Below are 20,958 nucleotides of genomic sequence, written 5' to 3'. Positions count from 1 at the left end.
GTATAAAATCGCTCCCCTTGGTCTCGTGCTTCTTCGTTGGGGCATTGGTACCTGCAGAACAAAGCACTTTGGAGTAGACGATAGTTTGCAGGTCAATCGGGCTTTGTGATTTTTTAACAAGTATGAATCTGAGAAAGGAAGGCTCCACAGCACAATTAAGCAGGAGCCACAAGCCAGAAGGTTTTCTTAAGTACTCTGTGGAGCCCTCATTTCATTGATATACCTATGTACTGATTAGCTGTGTCGCACTAAATTACAGTATTTAGTCGACACAGCTTCTGTAATTACTGTAATTTAAATTACCTTACTCAGTGACTTGTCATCACAGTGTGACGTCACGGGGAGACAGCAACTCGCGACGTGCTAGCGCAGATTTGTCGTCCAGCGACCTCGACAGTGATTTCTGAGATTTAGGCTGCATGCAGGACGCAGCAATGACGAACTCAGCAGAACTGTGGGTGTGTTCCAATACTCACCATAGACTGTAAATAGACAGCTTCGAGAGGACGGCATCGGAGACAAAAAACGATGCAGGCTACTTTGCTGTCCAAACAAGATGGCGGCTCGGCGAAATGCTCGGATAGCTCTGTTCTCGCTGGTATGGTCGTATGCACTGAAGCTGGTGCTTTTGCATGTGCTCAGTGTGAGCTAGGTTTACTTTTTCGTAGATTTCAACACCAAAGAAGGTAAAGAAATAACAGATGTTTTTCTTAGCTTTCTCTTGTGGACGCGAGGTGGCATCGCGTCACGCAGACATCATCCAGACGCATTCCATTTCTCGGAATATTGGGGCTCAATGCCGTCTTCTAAGCTGTCAGTATAGACTGTCTACGATGCTGTCCAGAATTGGAACACAGTGCTGGCTCGTCGAGACAATGTCCATTGCGGTGGGGCTCGCTTGCAGATGCTAAGCGACGAAAAATTTAAAATCGAAGTAAAATGTTTTATACGTGTTTTCCGACCCTGGCGTGTGGAGAGCTTTAACACTACATACCAAGGAAATGTAAAGCATCCCTTTTGCGATGTCTCAGAATCGTGACAGTACTCCTTTGACACCGTATATTCACAGTGTGTGTTACGGCTACGACGACAAAGTTGGCTCAAGTCACGAGCATAGAACGCACGCTCATTCTTTGCGGAGCAAGTTGCTGCTGCTCATCTTTCCATTTCCAATGAATAAATGTGAGGGTGGCTTTACACATTGTTACGACCGGGTACTTGGATCCATCCCACCGCTGCCACCAGTTGTTACGAGCGGCGTCGTTGGCCGACGCGGACTCAGGGGATAGCGTGGAGCTGAGCGGCGGGAGTCGTACCGCAGGCCCAGGGACGTCCAGAACAGCAGGAAGCCGAGGCAGAGAGACCGGCGTTGAGGAAAACTTAACAGACGTTTATTTACAACTGATCGATCCGTCCTGAGCAGACGCTCTGCTGCTACTTAAATACGCTTCATTCCCAAGATAGGGAAACTCCTCGGCAAATGTCCAATCACAAACGTGCATGCCTTTGAAGCTGCATAACTAGCAAACGTCCAATCACAAGCGTGCATGCCTTTGGAGGGTCCGTCTCTTCAACACATAGGTCACCGCCCCCAGGATGGCACGCCAGGGACCACTGCACTCTCACTCTCCACGTCCGACCAGTTCGGAAGAAAGGGGGTCCAATGTCACTTCGGGTAACTGAAAATCCTTTTACGAACAAAGGCACCAGCTTTAGCCAAAAACAAGCTCGTTGCAGATACGCGTTCCACGGAGGAGACCCGCGCATAGCTGCCACCTTGCCGCCGAAGCGCTCGGTTCAGGGAAAAGACAGCAGGTGTAGGTGTCTAATCCGTTCTCCAAAATGAGGGGTGGGGAGTCCAAGAAGCAGGAAAACTCGTTTGGAGACAGCTGGCCCGGGACCTTCGTATCTGCTTTGTAACAATGTCTGCATCCATCGTGTTATTCATAACAGTGGATAAATTAGAAAAAAGCCTTAGATTGCCCAATCTGCATATGAGATCACATTATGACTTCCTTGCAGTTTTCCAACTACTGTTGAGTGATCCTTTAACAACCTCAATCCCTCAGAGATTGAGGACTGTTCAGAGGTGAAAATAATTACAGTAGACTCTCAGTAAATGGAAATCTCTTAAATGGAATTGCTGCTTAAGTGGAACAGCTGCCTCCAATATGATTGTGGTTTCGTACCTGAGGACTGCAACCCTGTTCATCTCTCAGTAAATGGAACTCCTGCTAAATGGAACACATTTTCTTGGCCCCTGCAGGTTGCGTTTAATGGGAGTCTACTGTACTGTAGAAAAGCTGTACTTTTAATATGTTCTGGTGACAAAATTAGTTGCTGACTCGCTTCCTAAACACCTCATTTATCACACGTGTGCAATGATTTAGGTAGTTTTACAACGCCTGCTGGCTCTTCCTTCAACTTGCAAGCTTCTGCAGCTGACATTTTAGTGCCACTGTGCGGCTACCTGAGAATGAGTACAGAGAAAGAGAAACACGGAAAGAAATATATAAAAGAAGAGAAAGAGCGAAAAAAATGTTAACCAGGCTGGTTTCGAGCCCGCGTACCCTCGATTCAAAGGCGAGCGTCCTAGCCACTCGGCTATCCAGGCACACTAGAATAGCCTTACGTAGTATAGTGCATTAAGGGGGTGGGAAAGGAAAGTGAGCATGAGGAGTGTAGAGATGTGATAGTGAGGAGGAGGGGAGGGAGTAAAGCGTAGCACAGAAAGAGAGAGAAAAAAAGTGGAAGCAAGCATCGCGTCGTCTAGCGACCAGACACCGCACCACCTGGCCAAGCTGCGCAGTAGCTAGGCCACGCCCACCGACGGAGACATCGTGCGCCACCTCCGCTCTCTAGTACATAGCCTGGCTGCGTACTCCTTAGGAGGAAGCAGTGCATCTCGAAGCTAGACGCATAGGCGAGCGCAGGGTTCCCCTTCCAGGAGGCCAAGGTGACCGAAGGTTCATCGCAGCGCCCCCTCTTCAGTCATCTGGCGTTCCTCAAGGATCGGTTCTTGATCCCTTATTCTTAATATATATTAATGACTTACCTTCACACTTCTCTTGTAACATTAGAATATTCGCGGATGGCTGTGTCATTTATCGCACTATGTATAACACCTACAATCAAATTGCTCTCCAGAAAGATCTAGATAACATAGCTACATGGTGCGATGATTGTCTAAATGCAAATAAATGTGAAGTTTTGTCATTTTCTCGCAGTACTAATCTCATAGAACATTCTTACAAAATTAAAAGCACGCCTCTCGAGAATGTACATTCTTATAAATATCTAGGAATCGTTCTTTGCAACGATCTGTCCTGGCATGCTCATATTTCTAATATCATATCATCAGCAAACCGAACGCTAGGTTTTCCGTCGTCAGGCCCCGCGAAATGTGAAATTACTCGCCTATCAGTCACTCGTGAGACCAAAGCTGGAATATGCATCTGCCATTTGTAACCCACATCAATCATATCTTATCGACTGACTTCAGTTCAGCTGCTCACAATCGCGCTACTAGGTTCATTCACTCAAAATACTCATATAATGCCAGCGTTTCAGCACTTCAGACAGAATCCGGTTTAGTTAAGTTTTGTGATCGTCGACGATACATACTTCCAGTCTTGTGCTCAAGTTCTTTTACAGCGCCCTTAATCAAGTACCATACCTCGATCTCGTACCCGCTGCACGCATTTCTCACCGCACCAGTCATCCGCAGCAGGTCGCACATAGGCAGAAATTTTTTTCAAAGGGGGGGGGGGGGGCACCTCCCTGATATGATGTGAGGGCCGGGCAGGCAGATGTGGTCGAGCGTCATTTTGTGCTCTGTATGCCATGGCGAGAAAAAATTGGGGGGGGGGGGGGGGCACGGGCCCGGTGTGCCACCCCCTGGCTACGCTACTGACTCACTTACCTGCCTCGTTCATCCCACGAACCGGACTGGAACGGCCTTCCTGCTGACACCTGTCCGTCCTTGTTTCAACATCATGTAATTAATCAATATGAAAGTATAATGTGTGAATCATGTGAAAAATTGGTAACCCACCCCTCATGTAATGTCTCCTTCGGGAGGCATTTAAGGTAAATGGGGCTGACATTGCCACCCCCCCCCCTTCCTGCGTATGCCTATGGCTAGACGTGTCGGTCGACGGGGAGTACGAGCGGCAACGGATCCGCGCTTCGCTGTGCCAAGCTTTGCGCGACTTAGTGCAAACTGCCCGCAATTTTTTTTAAATCTCAGACATACACGTGAAAAAATGAACTGCAACGGTATTCCTTGTATGCGGGGGGGGGGGGGGGGGGGGGGTTGGGGGGTGGAACAAAACAGCGTCAGCGACAGACATTCCACTTGGTTCACATTAATTCGTATGACTTGTTTTCCTATCAGCCACAGTGCGGAGAAAGCTGCGAGTGAGCAAGTTTCCACGAGAGACACGGTCTCGTGTCATGTATATTCGACGTCCTGCGCTTGCGCCTGCAATGAATGCCATGTTCCGTGCGCTGTCTATGTAGTGTGGAAATGGGCACAGGTATAGTACACTATAGGCACAGGATACAACATTACACCTCAACCTCAAACCCTCTACACAGGAGCAGTGGAGAGACCTACTGACCTGTTTCCACTGGTGATTGGGTGTGAGAAGCACCGAAGGGCCACGGCATCGTGGTCGTATGCCATCCACCTTGGAATGACCGTCTTAGTCCACTTGTAAAATAATGTTTCTCTCCTGCTCCTCTGAAAGCCATGCCCATATTTGTCGGGACATGTACAAAAATGGGTACTCTGAAATACTACTAAAAGAATGTGAGTTGCTATAGTCAGTGCTGTTATCTTTTCTTAATTTCTTGTTTGTCTATATCGCTGTTCCCCTCCAAAAAGCGGTACCTCAACAGATGTGCTTGCCTGTCTCATCTTCTACCAATTTGCACTGTGAGATGACCGATTGTTCGTAAATATTCCCACCGCAGCAAGCGAAAGTCGGTTCCCTTGTTATTGTGAGCCTTCTGTGCTTACTTTACTAAAGACATCTGTAGGCCTGCACAGTCATCGTCAGCATTGCACAGGCTGTGTTGCCTGCGTCCACAATGTCAACAGCCTGCCATGCCATTCTACAGCGCCCTCGGCAACAAAGTCGCACGGTCCCTTATACATTCACCTCAAAAGACTTGAAGGCAATAGCCATCTTCTTTTGCAGCGAAGCTGTTAAGCTTTTCATTGTGCCGTTTCGCGTCGACAGAAAATGAACTGGCATGCGCTATCTTCGTCTTCCTCATCTTCGGCTTCGCTTCCACAACACATGCGCGAAGTTGTCCGGCGTGGGACGCAGTAACTCTGATGGGTGAGAGAATCGGCACAGAGGAAGAAATAGCAAGAAAGAGAAATTCTTGGCGAAAACATTTCTGGACTAGGCGGGATTCGAACCCGCATACCCACCATCCGAAGGTGAGTCGGTTATCCGGGAACGCTAGCAGAGCATAACATAGCCTTGTACAGTAGAGCATAGCAAGGGGGTGTTAAAGGGAAGAGGAGAGTAAAGCATATGCATATAGAGAAAGGAAAGGAAGAAAAACAAGAATCAAAGAAAAATATATAGAAAAAAAGAGGAAGTGAGAGATAGAGAACGAGAAAGAAATATTTACACAGAGAGAGAGAGAGAAATAAATAGAAATAAACAGAGAAAAGATAGAAAGAAAATTACAGTTTAATCGCAAGGTCGAAGCAATGAATGCGATAGCAACTAATTGTAATGTTATACGAAGTAAGGATGGCATGCAGCAATAAACGCTTTTGTATCCGATCTCGCGTAACTCTACAAAACGCTGGTGAATACGGCCGTCCCAGGGAGAGATGCGGTTTTCGCACAGTCTCTTCGCTTTGAGAGCACAGCACGCCTCTGCGGAGATAGCGCGCGCTATCTCGGCAGAGGCGTGCTCTTTCCCTATGCGCGGCCCCCTCTCTGTGGAGAGAGAGGGCACGCAGCTTCGTGTAGCCGCACGCCGAGTCTACACGCCACACGCTGGCACGTTGTAACGCGCACGTGTAGTTAGGGCTTTAGGCTTCATTGCAGGTGTGATACTGTGTCTCTGTGTTTCTACTGGCCGTTGATTGGATTCACCCTGGTCGCTATAGCGTTGAAACGCATGCACTGCAGACGGCCCAGCAGCCCACGCGTCATCCATGGCGAGACTGTGACCAAGCGCCGGCGAAGAGGACCACCTATAAATAAAATTTACTTTTGGCGTTATAAGCCTATAGCTAACGCTGGCGGTGCTAGACGCGCTTGATAATCGAAACACTGCCCTTGCTTGTTTCGCTCTTCCTTCGCTACGCTCATCTTGTCCGTCCACCTCTGCTTCTCCTCGCCGTGCGAGAATCGAGAAGGAGCTGAGTGTGCGCACCTGCTAGCAGCAAACAGACTTGGTCGTCTACTTGACAGCGTGTTGCTCGTGACATAACCTGGTGACGTCATGATGGCCGCTGGGAATAGCGTAAAGGCACGATGAGGAGCACGCGATCGCATCTATTGGTGGAATTACCTTCGCCTACAGTCACGTGGTACCGCAGCGGTGAGGCTTCGACCGAGCGTAACTGCGACACTTACCCGCAGCGGATCACGTGGCGTGACGTCAGGCCTGTCACAATTGCGCTCCGGTGGCTCAAGGTCATTGCGACGCGCTTGGTGACCTTGGGAGGCATGGCCTAATAAGAATATCCTGTCAAAGAATATCCTGGGATTTTCTCTCAGAACGCCCTCGACTCTGGTCGTCCCGACATCAGTTTACAGTCAGTGGTGCACACGGGTGCACCATATAGTAACATTGCATCACGCAGTGTCGCTGCGTTGCCACTTTCGGGCATCTACCGCTCGATCATATACGATGTCAAGCTGCAACGGCATACTGTACCAAAGAGACAGAGAAAAAATCACACCATCTCCGCTAAAGGGGACCATGAGGCGATGCGAAGCATCATTTCGGCGTGTTGAGCCCGCGTTTCAGAGGGGAAGTGGAGAGGGAGAAAGCGGGAGAGGGGGAAAGTGGGAGAGGTGTGTGGAGAGGGTTCGCGCATGCGCAGTAAAAGGGTGGTCACGCTGCACACCACCACCACCACCGGTTTGAATTCCGCCATAAGATGCTTCGCATCTAAAAGTAACGAACGCGTTACGACTGTGACCGTGTATGGCCAGTCTGACGGCTTCTGGAGCGAAATTGCGAGTTGACACTGACTACCGTGGCACAAACATGTTTATGCAGTGAATGCACATTTCTGGCCATCTAACATGCGTGACTGCATGCCTCTCCCTGGCCTTCGGATTAATGTGCGGGAATTTCGCTCATGGCAAATGATGTGGCCACAGAATGTTTGTTCATCATTTATTTGTTTGACTGGAATGGATATTGTATTGCGACGGATCTTAAAACACACATTTTTGTGGACATATACCCTGAAGATGGTATAACTGGCACTTAATGGCAGTCGATTTAATTAGTCTCACTTGCACTTTTGCCATAGTGCACCGCAGCAGCTTACACTACTGTGCTTTTTATGCGTTGACTCACCATTTTTAAGTCCTGTAGCAAATAACTAAGTATTAATAACACCGTAACTAGGCTTGTGCGAATATTCGAGCACTTCGAATATTCGAACGAATAATACAGTATTCTAATTCGCTTCGATTCGAATTTAAATTATTGGAAATTTCGAAGTATTCGAAATGAACGAATAGGTGTATATTAGTCCGCCTGTAACCCCCCTGTAAAGGTGGTTTCACTGCAGTAGAGGGGTGCTATACCGTGAATACACATTTACAGGAAAAATTTGCACGACCGCGAAGCCCCACTTCAATGTTCAATGAGCACTTACCCTCACATAGATACACGATTTTTTTCAAAAGCTTGTTATACCGGCTTATATGCTCTATGTATTTTAAAACGTAACATATATGCTCTATGTATTTTAAAACGTAACATATTTTACAGGCTATCACATGTGTTCTACCGAAAGTCAAATCCTGCTACTATTCGAAGTTGCTTCCTTTTCCTCTGAACCAAAAAGAATGACATTTGCGCATGCCTTGTTACAATTAAAAAAAAGCATTGTGCAGGTTGGTTGGGTCATGACAAATATGCTCCTTTTTCTTTATAATATGTGATTTATATTATTCGAATTCGATTCGAAATAATTCCACCAAAATCACTATTTGCTTCGAACCTAAAATTTACTATTCACACAAGCCTAACTGTAACCCATAGGTTGGCAAACTCACTCATGAGTCAACTCACTCTGACTCAGATCGAGCCACGAGTCTGAGTGAGTCCAGTTGAGGAAAATTTTGGCGAGTCTGAGTCCTTGTAGGCCCCAAGAGCAAAATATATTTCTTGAGTGAGTCTGAGTGAGTTTCACATTTTTTTGCTGACCTATGGTGACAGCTACTCTATTTCAGCATTACTGTCAGCCTTATGTAGGCTCACGTCTACTCGCACATACTTCGATGCACTAGCGTTCATACGGCAGCTCAATATTTATTGATCAGAGGCGCGAGTTACGGGTGGGGGGAGATGAACTACCCCCCACAAACTTTTTCACAGGAATTTCTCGATAAAATTATCTTGTGCGAGTCACATCTTTCGATAAAAATGTCCTTACTGGATTGAAACCTCTGATAACTCGTATTTGAAGGAAGAAGATCAAAATGCACATTATAGAGGACCAATTGTGCGAGACATCGGTCTTAAAGTGCGTTGACATCATGATTGAAATAGATAATTATATGCTAACGAACTCATGAGTCAACCTACTCAGGCTCAGATTGAGCCATGAGTCTGAGTCGGTCCGAGTGAGTAATATTTTAGCGAGTTCAAGGGAGTCCGGTCGAGGAAAATTTTGGCAAGTCTGAGTGCGGGTGAGCCCCAAGGGCAAAATATATTTTAAGAGCGAGTCTGAGTGGGCTGCACATTTTTTGCCGACCTATGCCGTAACCAGAACACTATGAACACAACTGTATCTTTGTTTCAGATCTTTGCATGATGGTTATTCCCGGCCTTCCCTTTCACTATTGTAACGAGGGTTTACTGTAAGGTGATGGCATGAAAGACCAGATATTTTTGCAGAATGTTGTACATGCACTGGCTCCGAGTAGTCTCTTGAGCACTTGGAAAAGTGCACAGTAATTGACTACTTTATTAAAATTATTGTATTTGATGTAAAATGTCCTTGACCAGCTGGATATGTGCCACTGGATGCTCCAGCTTTCGACCTGACCTCATGTTTTACATTCAACACCCAATTCTGATTTGTGAATAGGCTGCCACTTTTTCACAGGTGTTATTTAGCAGTACAGCTTAAAGGGGTCATGAACCACTTTTCCAAGTAATGATCTAATGGCCTCAGTATCGGAGTGTACTGCCTCCCGAATCGATTGCCGCAAAAATTTCTCGAATCCGTCAAGAATCAGCGGAGTTACGGGGGTTTGGCGCACGCTCCCAGCGCTTTCTCTCTTTTCTCGTGCCGACGAGCGCACTGGAAGCTAGACAGGGAGGGATGGCATGGGGGAAAGAAGTTACGCCAGCGCGCGTCATGAAACGCGATCGCTCTCCCGCTGTGATTCGCTTGCGCGAGTGCGGCGCCGGCAAGTGGCGGCATTCCGCGGCAAGAAGCGCATCTGATCCGAACGCCGCTCTCGATTTACGTCGGCTATCGGCCAATAAGCATGCTATGTCTTTGCGACGTACAGCGGACAGACGCCCCGCCCACCGACGAGAGTGAGAACCGGCCTCTGTTTGAAAAGAGGGTGCCTGGGGAAACGGCAACTTCGCGCTCCGCTTGTGGCCATTACGCGGCGCGCACGACTGTAATATTTGGCAGAGCAGTTCATAGCCGTGTCAGCTTTCCGCAGGATGTGTTTTTTCAATCAGCCCAAGGGGTGCTTCATGACCCCTTTAAACATTCAACTAAAATTAGGGCCCATACCCAATATCCATGACAAATACAAAGCACAAACATTTTGAGGGTTAGAAAAAAAAGTACTTTAATTGAAACACCAAACACTCGACCTAGTGTACAGCGTAGCCAGGCAGAGCATATGTTTACACTGGCTTGTAGTCTAGCTTGGATTCTAGCTTCTTGTTGTCGGCCACTTTGCGCACTGCTTTCATGAAGTCTTCCTCGATGACAAACTCCCGGTCGGCACGGATAGCAAACATGCCTGGCAAGAGAGAAACAAAACAGGTTACAAACTCTAGGAATTACATGAACTGGCATTGTTCACAGCTCACGTGGCTTTTTATTTTAAGATAACTGGATGGCCATTGGTACAACAATTGTCAAAATTCTGCGAAAGTCCACATTTGCATAGCACAAGCACTTGATTCTAGAAGTGAATGATGGAGCATTCATTCAACTTCGTTGCCTTTGCAGTGAAGTGCACTGCACATGTTCGCGGAGCTTTGAACTTTAAGAACATGAACCATGCATGCACATCAACGTTGTTGACAGCAACGACAGCAGTAAAGCTAAAGCTCTTTTTAGTTGTTTCCGAGACAACTGAATTATGTGTAGAATGAACGTTCATGTGCAATGAATGCACATAACCAGTTTTGATGGAGTCCCGTCATGCAACTCATATCCAAAATCATGTTATGCCATTATTATAGGGCCATCAGCGCGTCACGGCACACCTCATAAAAATGATCACCATGACGACTCGCATTGAGGCACTAAAGGGGTGCCCATTATGCGTCCCTTCTATAACTCTTAGGTGCAACACCAAGAAAAGGTACTCGCTCACCATGCTATATGCCCAGGGTCAATTTCTCACGGAGTCTCTAAATTTCTAGGGCCCTTTACCACTCTGAGCAGGGTTGCCAGGTTTGGCTACATTGCGCCAATTTGGCTACTTTTTTAGACCTGTGGCGGTCTTGGTTACTTGGCTCCTTTTTGGCTACTTTCTTGTCTCTTCGATTCGAGAAAAATTACCAATACCTGGAGATGACACAGCCACTGGTGTTTGAGTATATGGTGCCAAAACATGGCAGTCAAAGCGTGCTTCCAGCTCCGAAAATTGAATTTTTCACTTTGAATGAAAAGGATGGCGCAGTAGCCTAAGCACGTGTAAGGGTTGATGGTCGATCATGACATAAATATAAAAAACTACACGTTTATAACCTGCCAGTCGAACAGTCCTCGCACACACAAAAAAGCTTTTCGATGCCTGGTTGGGGCTCAGCAAGAACTGTTGCATGGAGCCTCATTTTGCAAATACTGACTGCTGAACGCGGCTTTAAAACACAATTGCAAATGAACAGGAATCGAAAGCGCTCCGCATCCAGGGCGCTTTGTTCTCATCGACATTAAAAATTGGATATCTGACGTTTCAAGTGAGCACTGAAAAACCAGCAAACAAGAGGCAAGGGCGGCAACACAAGCGTTCACTAACAACAGCTGTTAGTGAGTGCTTGTGTCGCCACCTTTGCCTCTTGTATCCGTTTTTTTTTCTTTAGTTTTTTCTTCAGACTGTCGTACCAACTCGCCCAACAAACTATTCTTCTAGGCAGGCCCGTAGCCAGGAATTTTTTTCGAGGGGGGCCCACTTGCTGAAAGGCTTCAGTATTTGAGAAAACCACCTATTTTCATTGTTTATTTTTGGTAAAACACCATGTATCATAAATATTTATGATACATGGTGTTGTACCACCATGTATCATAAATGACACATGGTGGTATCCCCCCCCCCTGGCTACGGGCCTGCTTCTAGAGTATCCGACGAACTGCTTGTATCATTTTTTAGGCTTAAGTACGGATGGCGACTGTGGATTCGTCATTACGGAAGAAACTTTTGCGAAAGTGGCTTCAATTTATGTTTCAATGCAGTAAGCGCACTCACCATGCCGTAGACTCATTTTTATTGTTACAACTTCTAGTCATTTCAAGACACGTGGAGAGAGTAATTTTTTAAAGAGCGTGAACGCTAACTACGTCATTATGCATGAAATCAGGGCTGGGCAAAGATACTTTGAAATTGTATCGCGATACGATACAAGATACTCAGGCAAGAAGTATTGCAGATACAGATACAAGATACTGCCGCAATAATTGTATCCGATACGATACTTGGCAATTGTATCTTAAGATACTTCAATACATTCTCAAATTTGTTATTATAGATCCATATAATGTAGCAGCAAACGCCAATACACGAAAATGTCTGCTTGAATATTTTTTAACTGTGACCTATTTTGTTTCACTTGAATGCAATGTCTGTTAGTATCTCAAAAGTTTTGCCCTTCTTGCTCAAAGTACATTAGTTTTCTTCCAAAACAACTTATTGGGGCTTGTTTTAGCTTCTTCACAGGACAACTCTTCATACATTTTGCTGACTGCAGTTCTTGCTTGTCATTTTTGCAATTGATGGGAGTCGCTGCTCAGCTTGCTGACCAGCTAGCGGGTTGCCACATAATCACAATAACGTCAATAAGAAGCCTTCGCACGTCGGCGCAAATACCGGTGTGGGCTTTTACCTTGTCCGTAAAGGACAGTTTGCAGAATACCGTATATCCGGAGACCGGTGTACAGCAGCAACAACGCCGGTAGGGACTTTTTTTGGGGGGGGGGGGGGGGGGGGGGGGGGGGGGGGAGCGCACGGTGTATACGGGATTTGATACCCTTCACTAGCGGCCTGGCCGGCACACATGACAGTCTCCGTTCTATTTGCTTTTATTTTCTAACTAAGTATGTTCGTGAGCTACACAGACATGACTGGTCTCAAGCATTTCTTTCGTGAGGAACATGTCGTCACCATGTGCTGAAACATAACCGTGGAACAAAAACTCTATATTTCAATCCGTGTCCAGATTTCACTCATTGTGTACATCGGTATCGATGTTTCTCGAATCCTGACTCCATATCCCCATCAGAAATGACCTATTTATGAGATATGGGAAAGGCTTCCTTTCAAATGCCCCCAACGTCATTTTATTCAAACTCTCTCCGACCCAACCATCTTCACTGTCGCGACCCTTGGAGCTAAATTTCGCAACTGCGGCCCGCCGGCTATAAGCTTTGAGTCCCCTGGTGTATATGCAAATGACGTAAAACTGCAATGAATTTACCGTATATACTCGTGTAGGGGCCGCCCTCGTGTAAGGGCCGCACCCCTACTTTGGAGGGGGAATTTTGAAAAAAAAATTCAAAAAGTCCCGCCAGAAAAGTGTAGTTAGTTAAATTGCAGCTAGATGGCGCTGCCAGCTTTTCCGCTTCCGCCGACCTCGATGGCGCCATTATTGCTTTGTGTGGCGCATCGTTGGCATCGTGTGGGTAGCTTGGCAGTGTTTCTTCAGATCGGTGTTGTCGGTGTCACTTTGTCTGTAGTAGTGGCCCTGCTTGAGCCATCGCAGGTGAGGGACGATGGGCCGGCACTTGAGATCTTTCACTGCAGCCTTTAAACTGCAAGTGATTGAATATGCCGAGGAGCACGGCAAGCGAGAAGCTGGACGATGAGAAGCACGTGCGTTACTGGATGAAACGGAAAGATGCCCTCGCCGCTACCAACAGGAGCCAAAAGGCATTTCGCGGAAAGAAGTGCAAGTACCCGGAACTCGAAGGCGAACTTGTCAAATATGTCATCGACACTCGAAGGGACGGCTACGCCGTCTCAACTGACATGATCCGCGTGAAAGCCCTGGCCATCGCTCGCCACATGGAAATACCCCAGGCACAATTCAAGGCAAGTCGGGGGTGGGCATCGCTACAACAAGTGTGTGCATGGATTTTGAGTGCGTGGCGTGCCGTGTCATTTGAAACAGTCGCGAAAAGCTTCAAGGTGACTGGAATTTCAAACTGCATGAGCGGCGCTGAGGATGAATGTCTCTGGGAGGACGCCGACGCCGAGGCGAGCTCTTCCGAGAACGAGGACAGCGATAGCGAAATGGAATCGTAATAAAAACATTCCTGGAATGTTATTTGCGACTCTCTTACACTCTGCTACTGTCGCGGAAACAGTACAGACCTTTGGTGAGCTGTCATCGGCCTGATTCGTGTAAGGGCCGCACCAAGCAAAAATTTCGAAAAAAAAGTGCGGCCCTTACACGAGTATATACGGTATATCTTCTACTTAGCTGCTGGCGTAAGGAATTCTTTGTTGATACACTCACTAACGTGCAATCTTTTAGCAATTTTTATTCAACGAGAGAACATGTGCAACACAGAAATGTCTCAGACATATTGTATGTTGCACAAAGCATCGCAGGATACCGCCGCTATTCGCGCTATTGTCGCTTATAACTCCCATTACGTGGTGATTAGTAATACGAAAAATATTTAAGACGGCCTAAAACAGGAAAACAAACAAAGTAAAACAGAGATGTGGTTGTGTATCAAACATTCACGTTGAATGAGTACAGGAACACGATACAGACGGCGCCCTTAATAGCTACGAGCATGAAGTATCGTCAACTTACCTGTTGAGACAATAGAAAATTCAGTGCCTATGGAAAATTGCCTGAAATGGCTCGTTGGGACGCTCATGAGTAAAACGGAGCATTCAGTAAAACAACGTTTCTCAAATCCCCTTCCTAACAGCTTTAAGGTGGCTCCTAATGATTTCCATTATTATAATGCAAACCCAGTTTCGCTATTTTCTTAAGCGGTAGGCAGAATATTCTGTACTGTATACTCAAGGCACGCCCACATAATAATATATTTGTTTTCAAAATCGCCTTGACAACGTTAAATGTGTAAACAGTAGTAGAAATAAAGAAGACAGAAGAATAAAGCAGTAATCTTATTTTGGGAGTGCGTTACAAACGACATACTGCAGTGACCAGACCGGAAAAACAGTGCAGAGACCTAGGTAATGTATGTGATGCAAAATGACAGCTAAGAAAGCACTTGTGCTAATAATCAAATTATCGTTTCATAAATTCTTTGAATAAATGTAGATGGAAGTGAAAAATACAGTAAGCCAATACATTTTCTGTTAGGCAAACGCTTGCTCTATTAGATCTAGCATCAGGAAGTGGTGCTAAAGTTGTTAGAATCTTATTTGCATATAAGCTAATTCATTGCATGAAGGTCAAACTTACATCCACGAGATCCTTCAAATCGCTATGTAAAATCCACGCGACGCAAAGCAACCCCATTCTTGCGCGCATCACATTTCGTTACGGAGCAAGACGCAAGAGAATCTTCAATAACGACACTGTAACAACATCGGAATTTGGGCGACAGACGCCGCACGCAGTGGAGTACGCAGCGCAGGACAGTGGCTAAGAGCAAGTGTCGCGGCATTGGCGCAACTAAAAAGAAACAAGAAATCGAGAAAACAAAAGGTACGTGGGCTGGGTGTAGACGTCCGCGTGCTTGTCTTCCTGATCTTCTAGCCTCACTGGATTACTCTGGTGTAAAAATAAAATAACGCCACTGCCCTTAGACGAATTCAGATGGGTTAGTGGCACCAGTACCAGCTTGAGAAGCGGAGCTTGGCCAGCGATTATTGTTTCGCACGATTGTGTTGCGATAGAAGTATCTTGTATCTTAAGGGGAGACACTGGTCTGGGAGGCGGGAAAATTTTGAGAAAAAGCAATTTTCTGAAATATTTTTTTGATAATCTAGAAGGTCTAAAAAAGTCATTTCCAAAATATTACAGACATGTAATGGATACTTGTCGAGTTATTTGGTCTTGAAGTCAGTTTCATGACCATTTTTGCTCACCAAAGCACCTCAAAAAGTCCCATTCAATAGCACACCGTGCAGGAACCACATTAAGTAGCACAGCCATTTTGGTCTCATTTGAAACACACACTTTTCTATTAGCTGTTCCTAGCACAAGAACGCTTTTCATCTAGCAGAGGCGAAGCCATTGCGCTTAAAAAAAAAAAAGTGCTCGCACAGCATTGGTGCATTTCTATCACACGGGGTAAGTTATTCCTTCCATCTTGGATGCTTGAGGATGCTTCAGCTAGACAGTGGTGCATCGTCACATTGTCCGCCATTTTGCGGAGATGCCTAACTGATGACAGTGCAATAGCAGGCAGTCGTTAGAAGTTCAAAATTGCTCATGCATTCGGGAGGAAGTGATATCGGCAGCTGCAAGAATGCAACATATCACCAGCAAGACCAGAGTGAAAAGAAACCATACTAAGAAGAATAATGATGACTATGTTCCTGGTGGCTTCTACTATCCTAAGAACACCAATTCAGGCCTTTTCCAGTTCAAAATAAGTGCCCACCATGTTTCTAAACTTCTTTTCTCATTTTCTCAAAACCACATTTTTCATCACATTATAGGCTGTTGCCCACAATATCTTTTGATGTAGCGGTCAGATTTTGATAATTTTTGCGGTATTTGAAAGCTTATGCATTGATTAGTGCAAAAAAACCAAGAAATTACAACATTTTTTATTAATAACTGTGATTTAATTAGCAGTAAAATTAAGCAACAGTTTCTGATTTCTCATTAGTGTACTTGTTAAGGCCATAACTTTTGAATGAATACAGCTAAAAATTAAATTATGGTTATGTTGCACTCTCTGGTCTTTAAGGATGCAGTGATATCAAATTCATAAAGGTATTTTGTGAGAAAGCTGTCAAAAGTCTGGGCAGAATGCAAGTGTATGGAACAGTCAATATCTTACAATCCGTGCACAATAGACAAAAAGTAATTGCATATTTGTTTTCAGCAGTCGAAAATACATATTGTGTGTAAATTTCAGCCAGAAATACTAAAAATTGAGACGAGCAGTTTTCAGACCAGTGTCTCCCCTTAAAATACACGATACATTATCGAATGTATCGGAAATACAGATACAGATACTTGTCTTTCGAGACGTATCGAGATACAGATACAAGATACCCAAAGTGTATCTAAGATAGTATCTATAAGACACATGTATCTTCGATACTGCCCAGCACTGCATGAAATGATTGCTGAAGTCAACAATTTGTGCTGGAATCTCTGTAATAATGATTTCGAATTGTTCATGCAGCACATATCTACATTTTTGCTGAAAGGCTCTTGCATTTAGTCATTAAAAAAAATGTGGATGTGGTTCTCACACATGCGTGGCTACTTTTAGCTAATTTTACTGCACTTAGCTCAATTTGGCTACATTTTGGCTAGCTTTTCCAACTTTTTGGCAATTTTTTGTCTTTTCGACCTGGCAACCCTGACTCTGAGCTCTACAATTTTTGCTTTGTAGCAGCGGCTGAGTACCAGTCTGCAACAAACGTGTGATTGCAAAGCTTTTGTCAAATAGCACGTTAATAGCAGAGCCAATGGCGTTTGATGATCGATGTGCCACACTGCACCTTTTGCATTTGATACCCCCCACACTTGCGCTCTTCCCATCCCGTGTACTCTCACCAATTGCACGCAGTGCAGTGATAGCTATGGGTTGTGTCAGTGCCCCAGACTCCTCCACACTCCACCCTAATCATGCTCCATGCAATGCTGACTAAATGTAATATTCATAAAAGGTTCAGTGGTGCATGACAGGCAATTTCAAGTCTCTTCTGTTGTCGAATAACTGTTATTGTACCCCAACGTTTGACCAATCCACAGCTTTCACCATGGTGACCACGGTTTGCCCCACGGTGGGCCACTTCACCAACCACCGCTCCGATTGACCCCATTGAAACACATGCCTGACGAATTAATAGAAACTGTGTCCATGCAACACCAGCAAGCTGAACCTCCTGCCACACAGTTACGCAAAAAGGAGCCTGAATACATGGTCCGATTGTTTTAAAGGTCACCAACTCCAGTGCCAGCGCTAGAACATGAGCACCCTTGCTTTCGTATTGTATGTGCATCATAGATGCCAGAACTTCATCACCAGACATGAAATGTGGATGTGTGTCGAAAATGGGAAGATTGATAACTTGAAATTCCTGAAATTAATATCCCCAGCCCCACGCAAAATGACCACCCCTAAAGAATTTCTGGGAGAACTCCGATAGTGGCATAAGGCACAGCAACCTGTTGGTGTCACAACACACAGTGCAGGCATCGAAGAAGCCCAGACGGAAAGATCAACCAGATGTGGTGTGGAGACACAATTAACTATAACCAAGTTTCAAAATTAGATTTTGGCTGTTTACAAAAGACCGAAAAGTATGTTTTTTAAGTCAAGATTCACCAGAATTCTTTGTTTTCCATCTGAAGGCGAAGAATACACCAGAGAGGTTCCACTTTTTCACATCTTTTTACGGACCATTTAGAATGTTCATGTAGAGCAAGCAATTTTCAGCGCAGTGTACAAAAACGACAAGGCCACCTACCAGCTTCAGTGCACACGTTGCGAAGATCTGCACCGTTGAATCCGTCCGAAAGCTTCACCACGGCCTCCCAGTCTGCACAGAGCCAAGAATGCACACTGAACGTTGCATCTTTATTTAGTATGTACAGAAAATGACACTTGCATTATACAAGTTCATGAGACTGGAGTTACACTCAAGTTCAGTCACCAGGGTACAATTGGCTGAAGCGTCAATATTGAGAAGAAGCAAGAAACGAACCCACGCCCTCGTGCTCACCAGTGCAATGCCACAGCTGTGAAGCCACCACATCGGGTAGCTGGTAATTAATGCTACAGTAGCAAAAAATTCAGGAACCCTTGCCCGATCGGGAAAATGGGGGCAAGGCATAGCTTGGCATGTGCGTGCCTGACGTACTGCTTTCATTCTTTCTATCGCATTGTGCAATGCTCCCTCCCGTTTCCTTCCTCCATGCCAGGAATCCCACCTCCACCCACATGCCTAGCAGTGCAACGCTTCAGTTGCTACGGGCAACAACGAAGGTTATGCGTTCGTATCCAGACAACAATGAAATGTGGCAACGTGAAATGGCAAGTGACCTCAATAAATGATCACACTGCCATATCAGAAATGGCTCATCGATAACAAGCCCACAATTTAGAGAGCATCAGTTATTAGAAAACGGCCCATACAAATACGCATGTGACCAGCGCACTTTCAAGGGCCTCATTTGTGTACACCCACATTTCAGTAGTACACTCGTGGGTGTCGGGGTTTTTCTTTCTTTTTTTAAAGGTGTGCGAATATTCGAGTTTCGAATTCGAACCGAATAATTCGATTCGACTTTCAGATAGTGAGTATTAGAAGTTTCGAATAATTCGACAGGACGAATGTCTAAAACGCGACAAAAGCCAGTGGTGGAACATGGTTATGGTGGGGTGGCTAAAACTAACGCTAATGTCCTTAGAGTCGGTGTTTCGTTATAACTTTCACTGATATCCTGGTTCAAAAGCGAGTGCATGTTTATTTTAAAGGAGATTATGACATTTCCGCACGTAAAACAAAACACATGAGAAAACTTTCAAGCCCTTCACGACTTCACTTTGAAAATGAAGGCACAAGCTTTTTGCATAGTTCAGTCGCGTATTTCGCAAGCGCCGTAAAACGTCCCGACTTTAGCCCGTGAAACCCTCGGTGATTGGCTTCACATGTGAAAATTTGTTCCCACTGTACAGTTGCCACTGCCACACCGCACCAGTCGTTCAGGAACTCCCATCGTTCCGGTGCTGCGTTAAAATGCTGCTGTGAACGAGCGCCCAAGGATTTTTGGGCCCGGTTCACTCATGATGATGAAGCACAATGTTACCGTTGTCAGATGAGCCATATTGCGTGACCATAGGGTAAAAAAGCTAGCTATTGTATCACCCTTTGTTAGCCGTTAGGAGTGCCGCTGCTGATTGGAATGGCGGCTCTTCAATCAACATGCCTGCACATATGACAATTTGTAACCTTTTGGTAGCATTCATTCACCGCGTTACGTGCTCGCGGACATGAGTAGGTTTCATTTCTTTGTTTCTTGTTTTCAATTTGCAATAGAATCTTCTGTATTTGATATACAATTCAATATTTGATATTTTTATCCACTATTCGATTCGAGATGAAATTTCACTATTCGCACCCCCCCCCCCCTATTTTTTTTGCGGGTACATCTACAACGCCAATGACCCTTGTGAGGCAATGCAGTACTCATTAAATAGAAACTGAAGGGACCAGGAAAATGCGCTCCACTGAACGGGAGTTCCGTTAACTGAAAGAGGAACAGGCATGCGGAATTCAAGTACGAGACCAACTATATTAGAGGCAGTTGTTCCATTTAAGCAGCAATTCCGTTAAACAGATTTCCGTTTACTCAAAGCCAGCTTTGCTTGCAAAGGCTAATCGCATTCAGGCTACTCTGCGGGTTGCAGAGGCCATTGCGAGTGCTTTTATATCAAGAATGAGAACGACTGGTCCCTTACCGACTTCGCCGTGCTTTGTGATGGGCGTGGCATGGATCTTGACAATGTCAAGCCGGGCTTGTTCATTGGGCAGTGGGATTTCTGAAAGGGTGAAAGAAAATTCGCATGAAAAGCTTTCTTGTGTTTTCACCGCTACCACTGGGTACTAATGGCTCATTTATTATGCACTGCCATCCAACTGAAACTGTCTATTGTGCAGCCTTCTTTTTATTACTACAGTCTGATACAACTTAAGGGGTGATGCTACTCGAAGACATGTATCTTTTTTTTGCGCAGTTAGAACTAAAGAAATGTGGCAACTACAAGGCCCTGACGATGGCAGAAGAAAGCAGCGATTATTCGCCAGGTGGAAGGCAGCCGACCTCAATCTGAAGTTGCTCGAAAGTTACACATGAGCGCTTACGCATGCATGTGTACAGATGCGCATTGACAAGTTTTTTCCGGCCGCTGGGCCAATAAAGGTGCTTTGTTCTGGTGAATTCTTTTTTTTTCAGACTCCCGATTATTCGAACTTTTCGGCGGTTCCTGCCGAGTTTGAATAAGCGGTTGGCGGCTGTACGTGATTCTGTTGTCCCCAAAAGTTGAGAAAAGACAGATCTTCAAAGCCATCGTTCTGCTCGTGAAAAACCGACAAGTTCAGTAGACTCTAGTTAAACAGCACCTGAAGGGACCAGGAAAAT

General features: G+C 45.4%; 1 protein-coding gene across 2 annotated transcripts in view; it reads right to left on the bottom strand.

Moving 5' to 3' along the window:
• Positions 1-10,011: 10,011 nt before the first annotated feature.
• The window catches only part of LOC119374136 (26S proteasome regulatory subunit 10B), a 398,774-nt gene continuing 387,827 nt past the window's right edge, over positions 10,012-20,958 (bottom strand). For both annotated transcript variants that reach the window (XM_037644199.2, XM_049420451.1), the window contains exons 11-13: positions 20,279-20,359; positions 18,285-18,356; positions 10,012-10,214 (exon numbers count right to left, since the gene is read on the bottom strand). In XM_037644199.2, coding sequence (XP_037500127.1) covers positions 10,096-10,214; positions 18,285-18,356; positions 20,279-20,359 — 272 coding nt within the window. In that variant the 3' untranslated portion in view covers positions 10,012-10,095. The remainder of the gene's footprint in view (positions 10,215-18,284; positions 18,357-20,278; positions 20,360-20,958) is intronic.

Source organism: Rhipicephalus sanguineus, chromosome 11 (genome assembly GCF_013339695.2).
Source record: "Rhipicephalus sanguineus isolate Rsan-2018 chromosome 11, BIME_Rsan_1.4, whole genome shotgun sequence".
Taxonomy (NCBI): domain Eukaryota; kingdom Metazoa; phylum Arthropoda; class Arachnida; order Ixodida; family Ixodidae; genus Rhipicephalus; species Rhipicephalus sanguineus.
The sequence above is the reverse complement of the archived record's forward strand: the minus strand, read 5'-3'. Positions and strand labels throughout refer to the sequence as shown.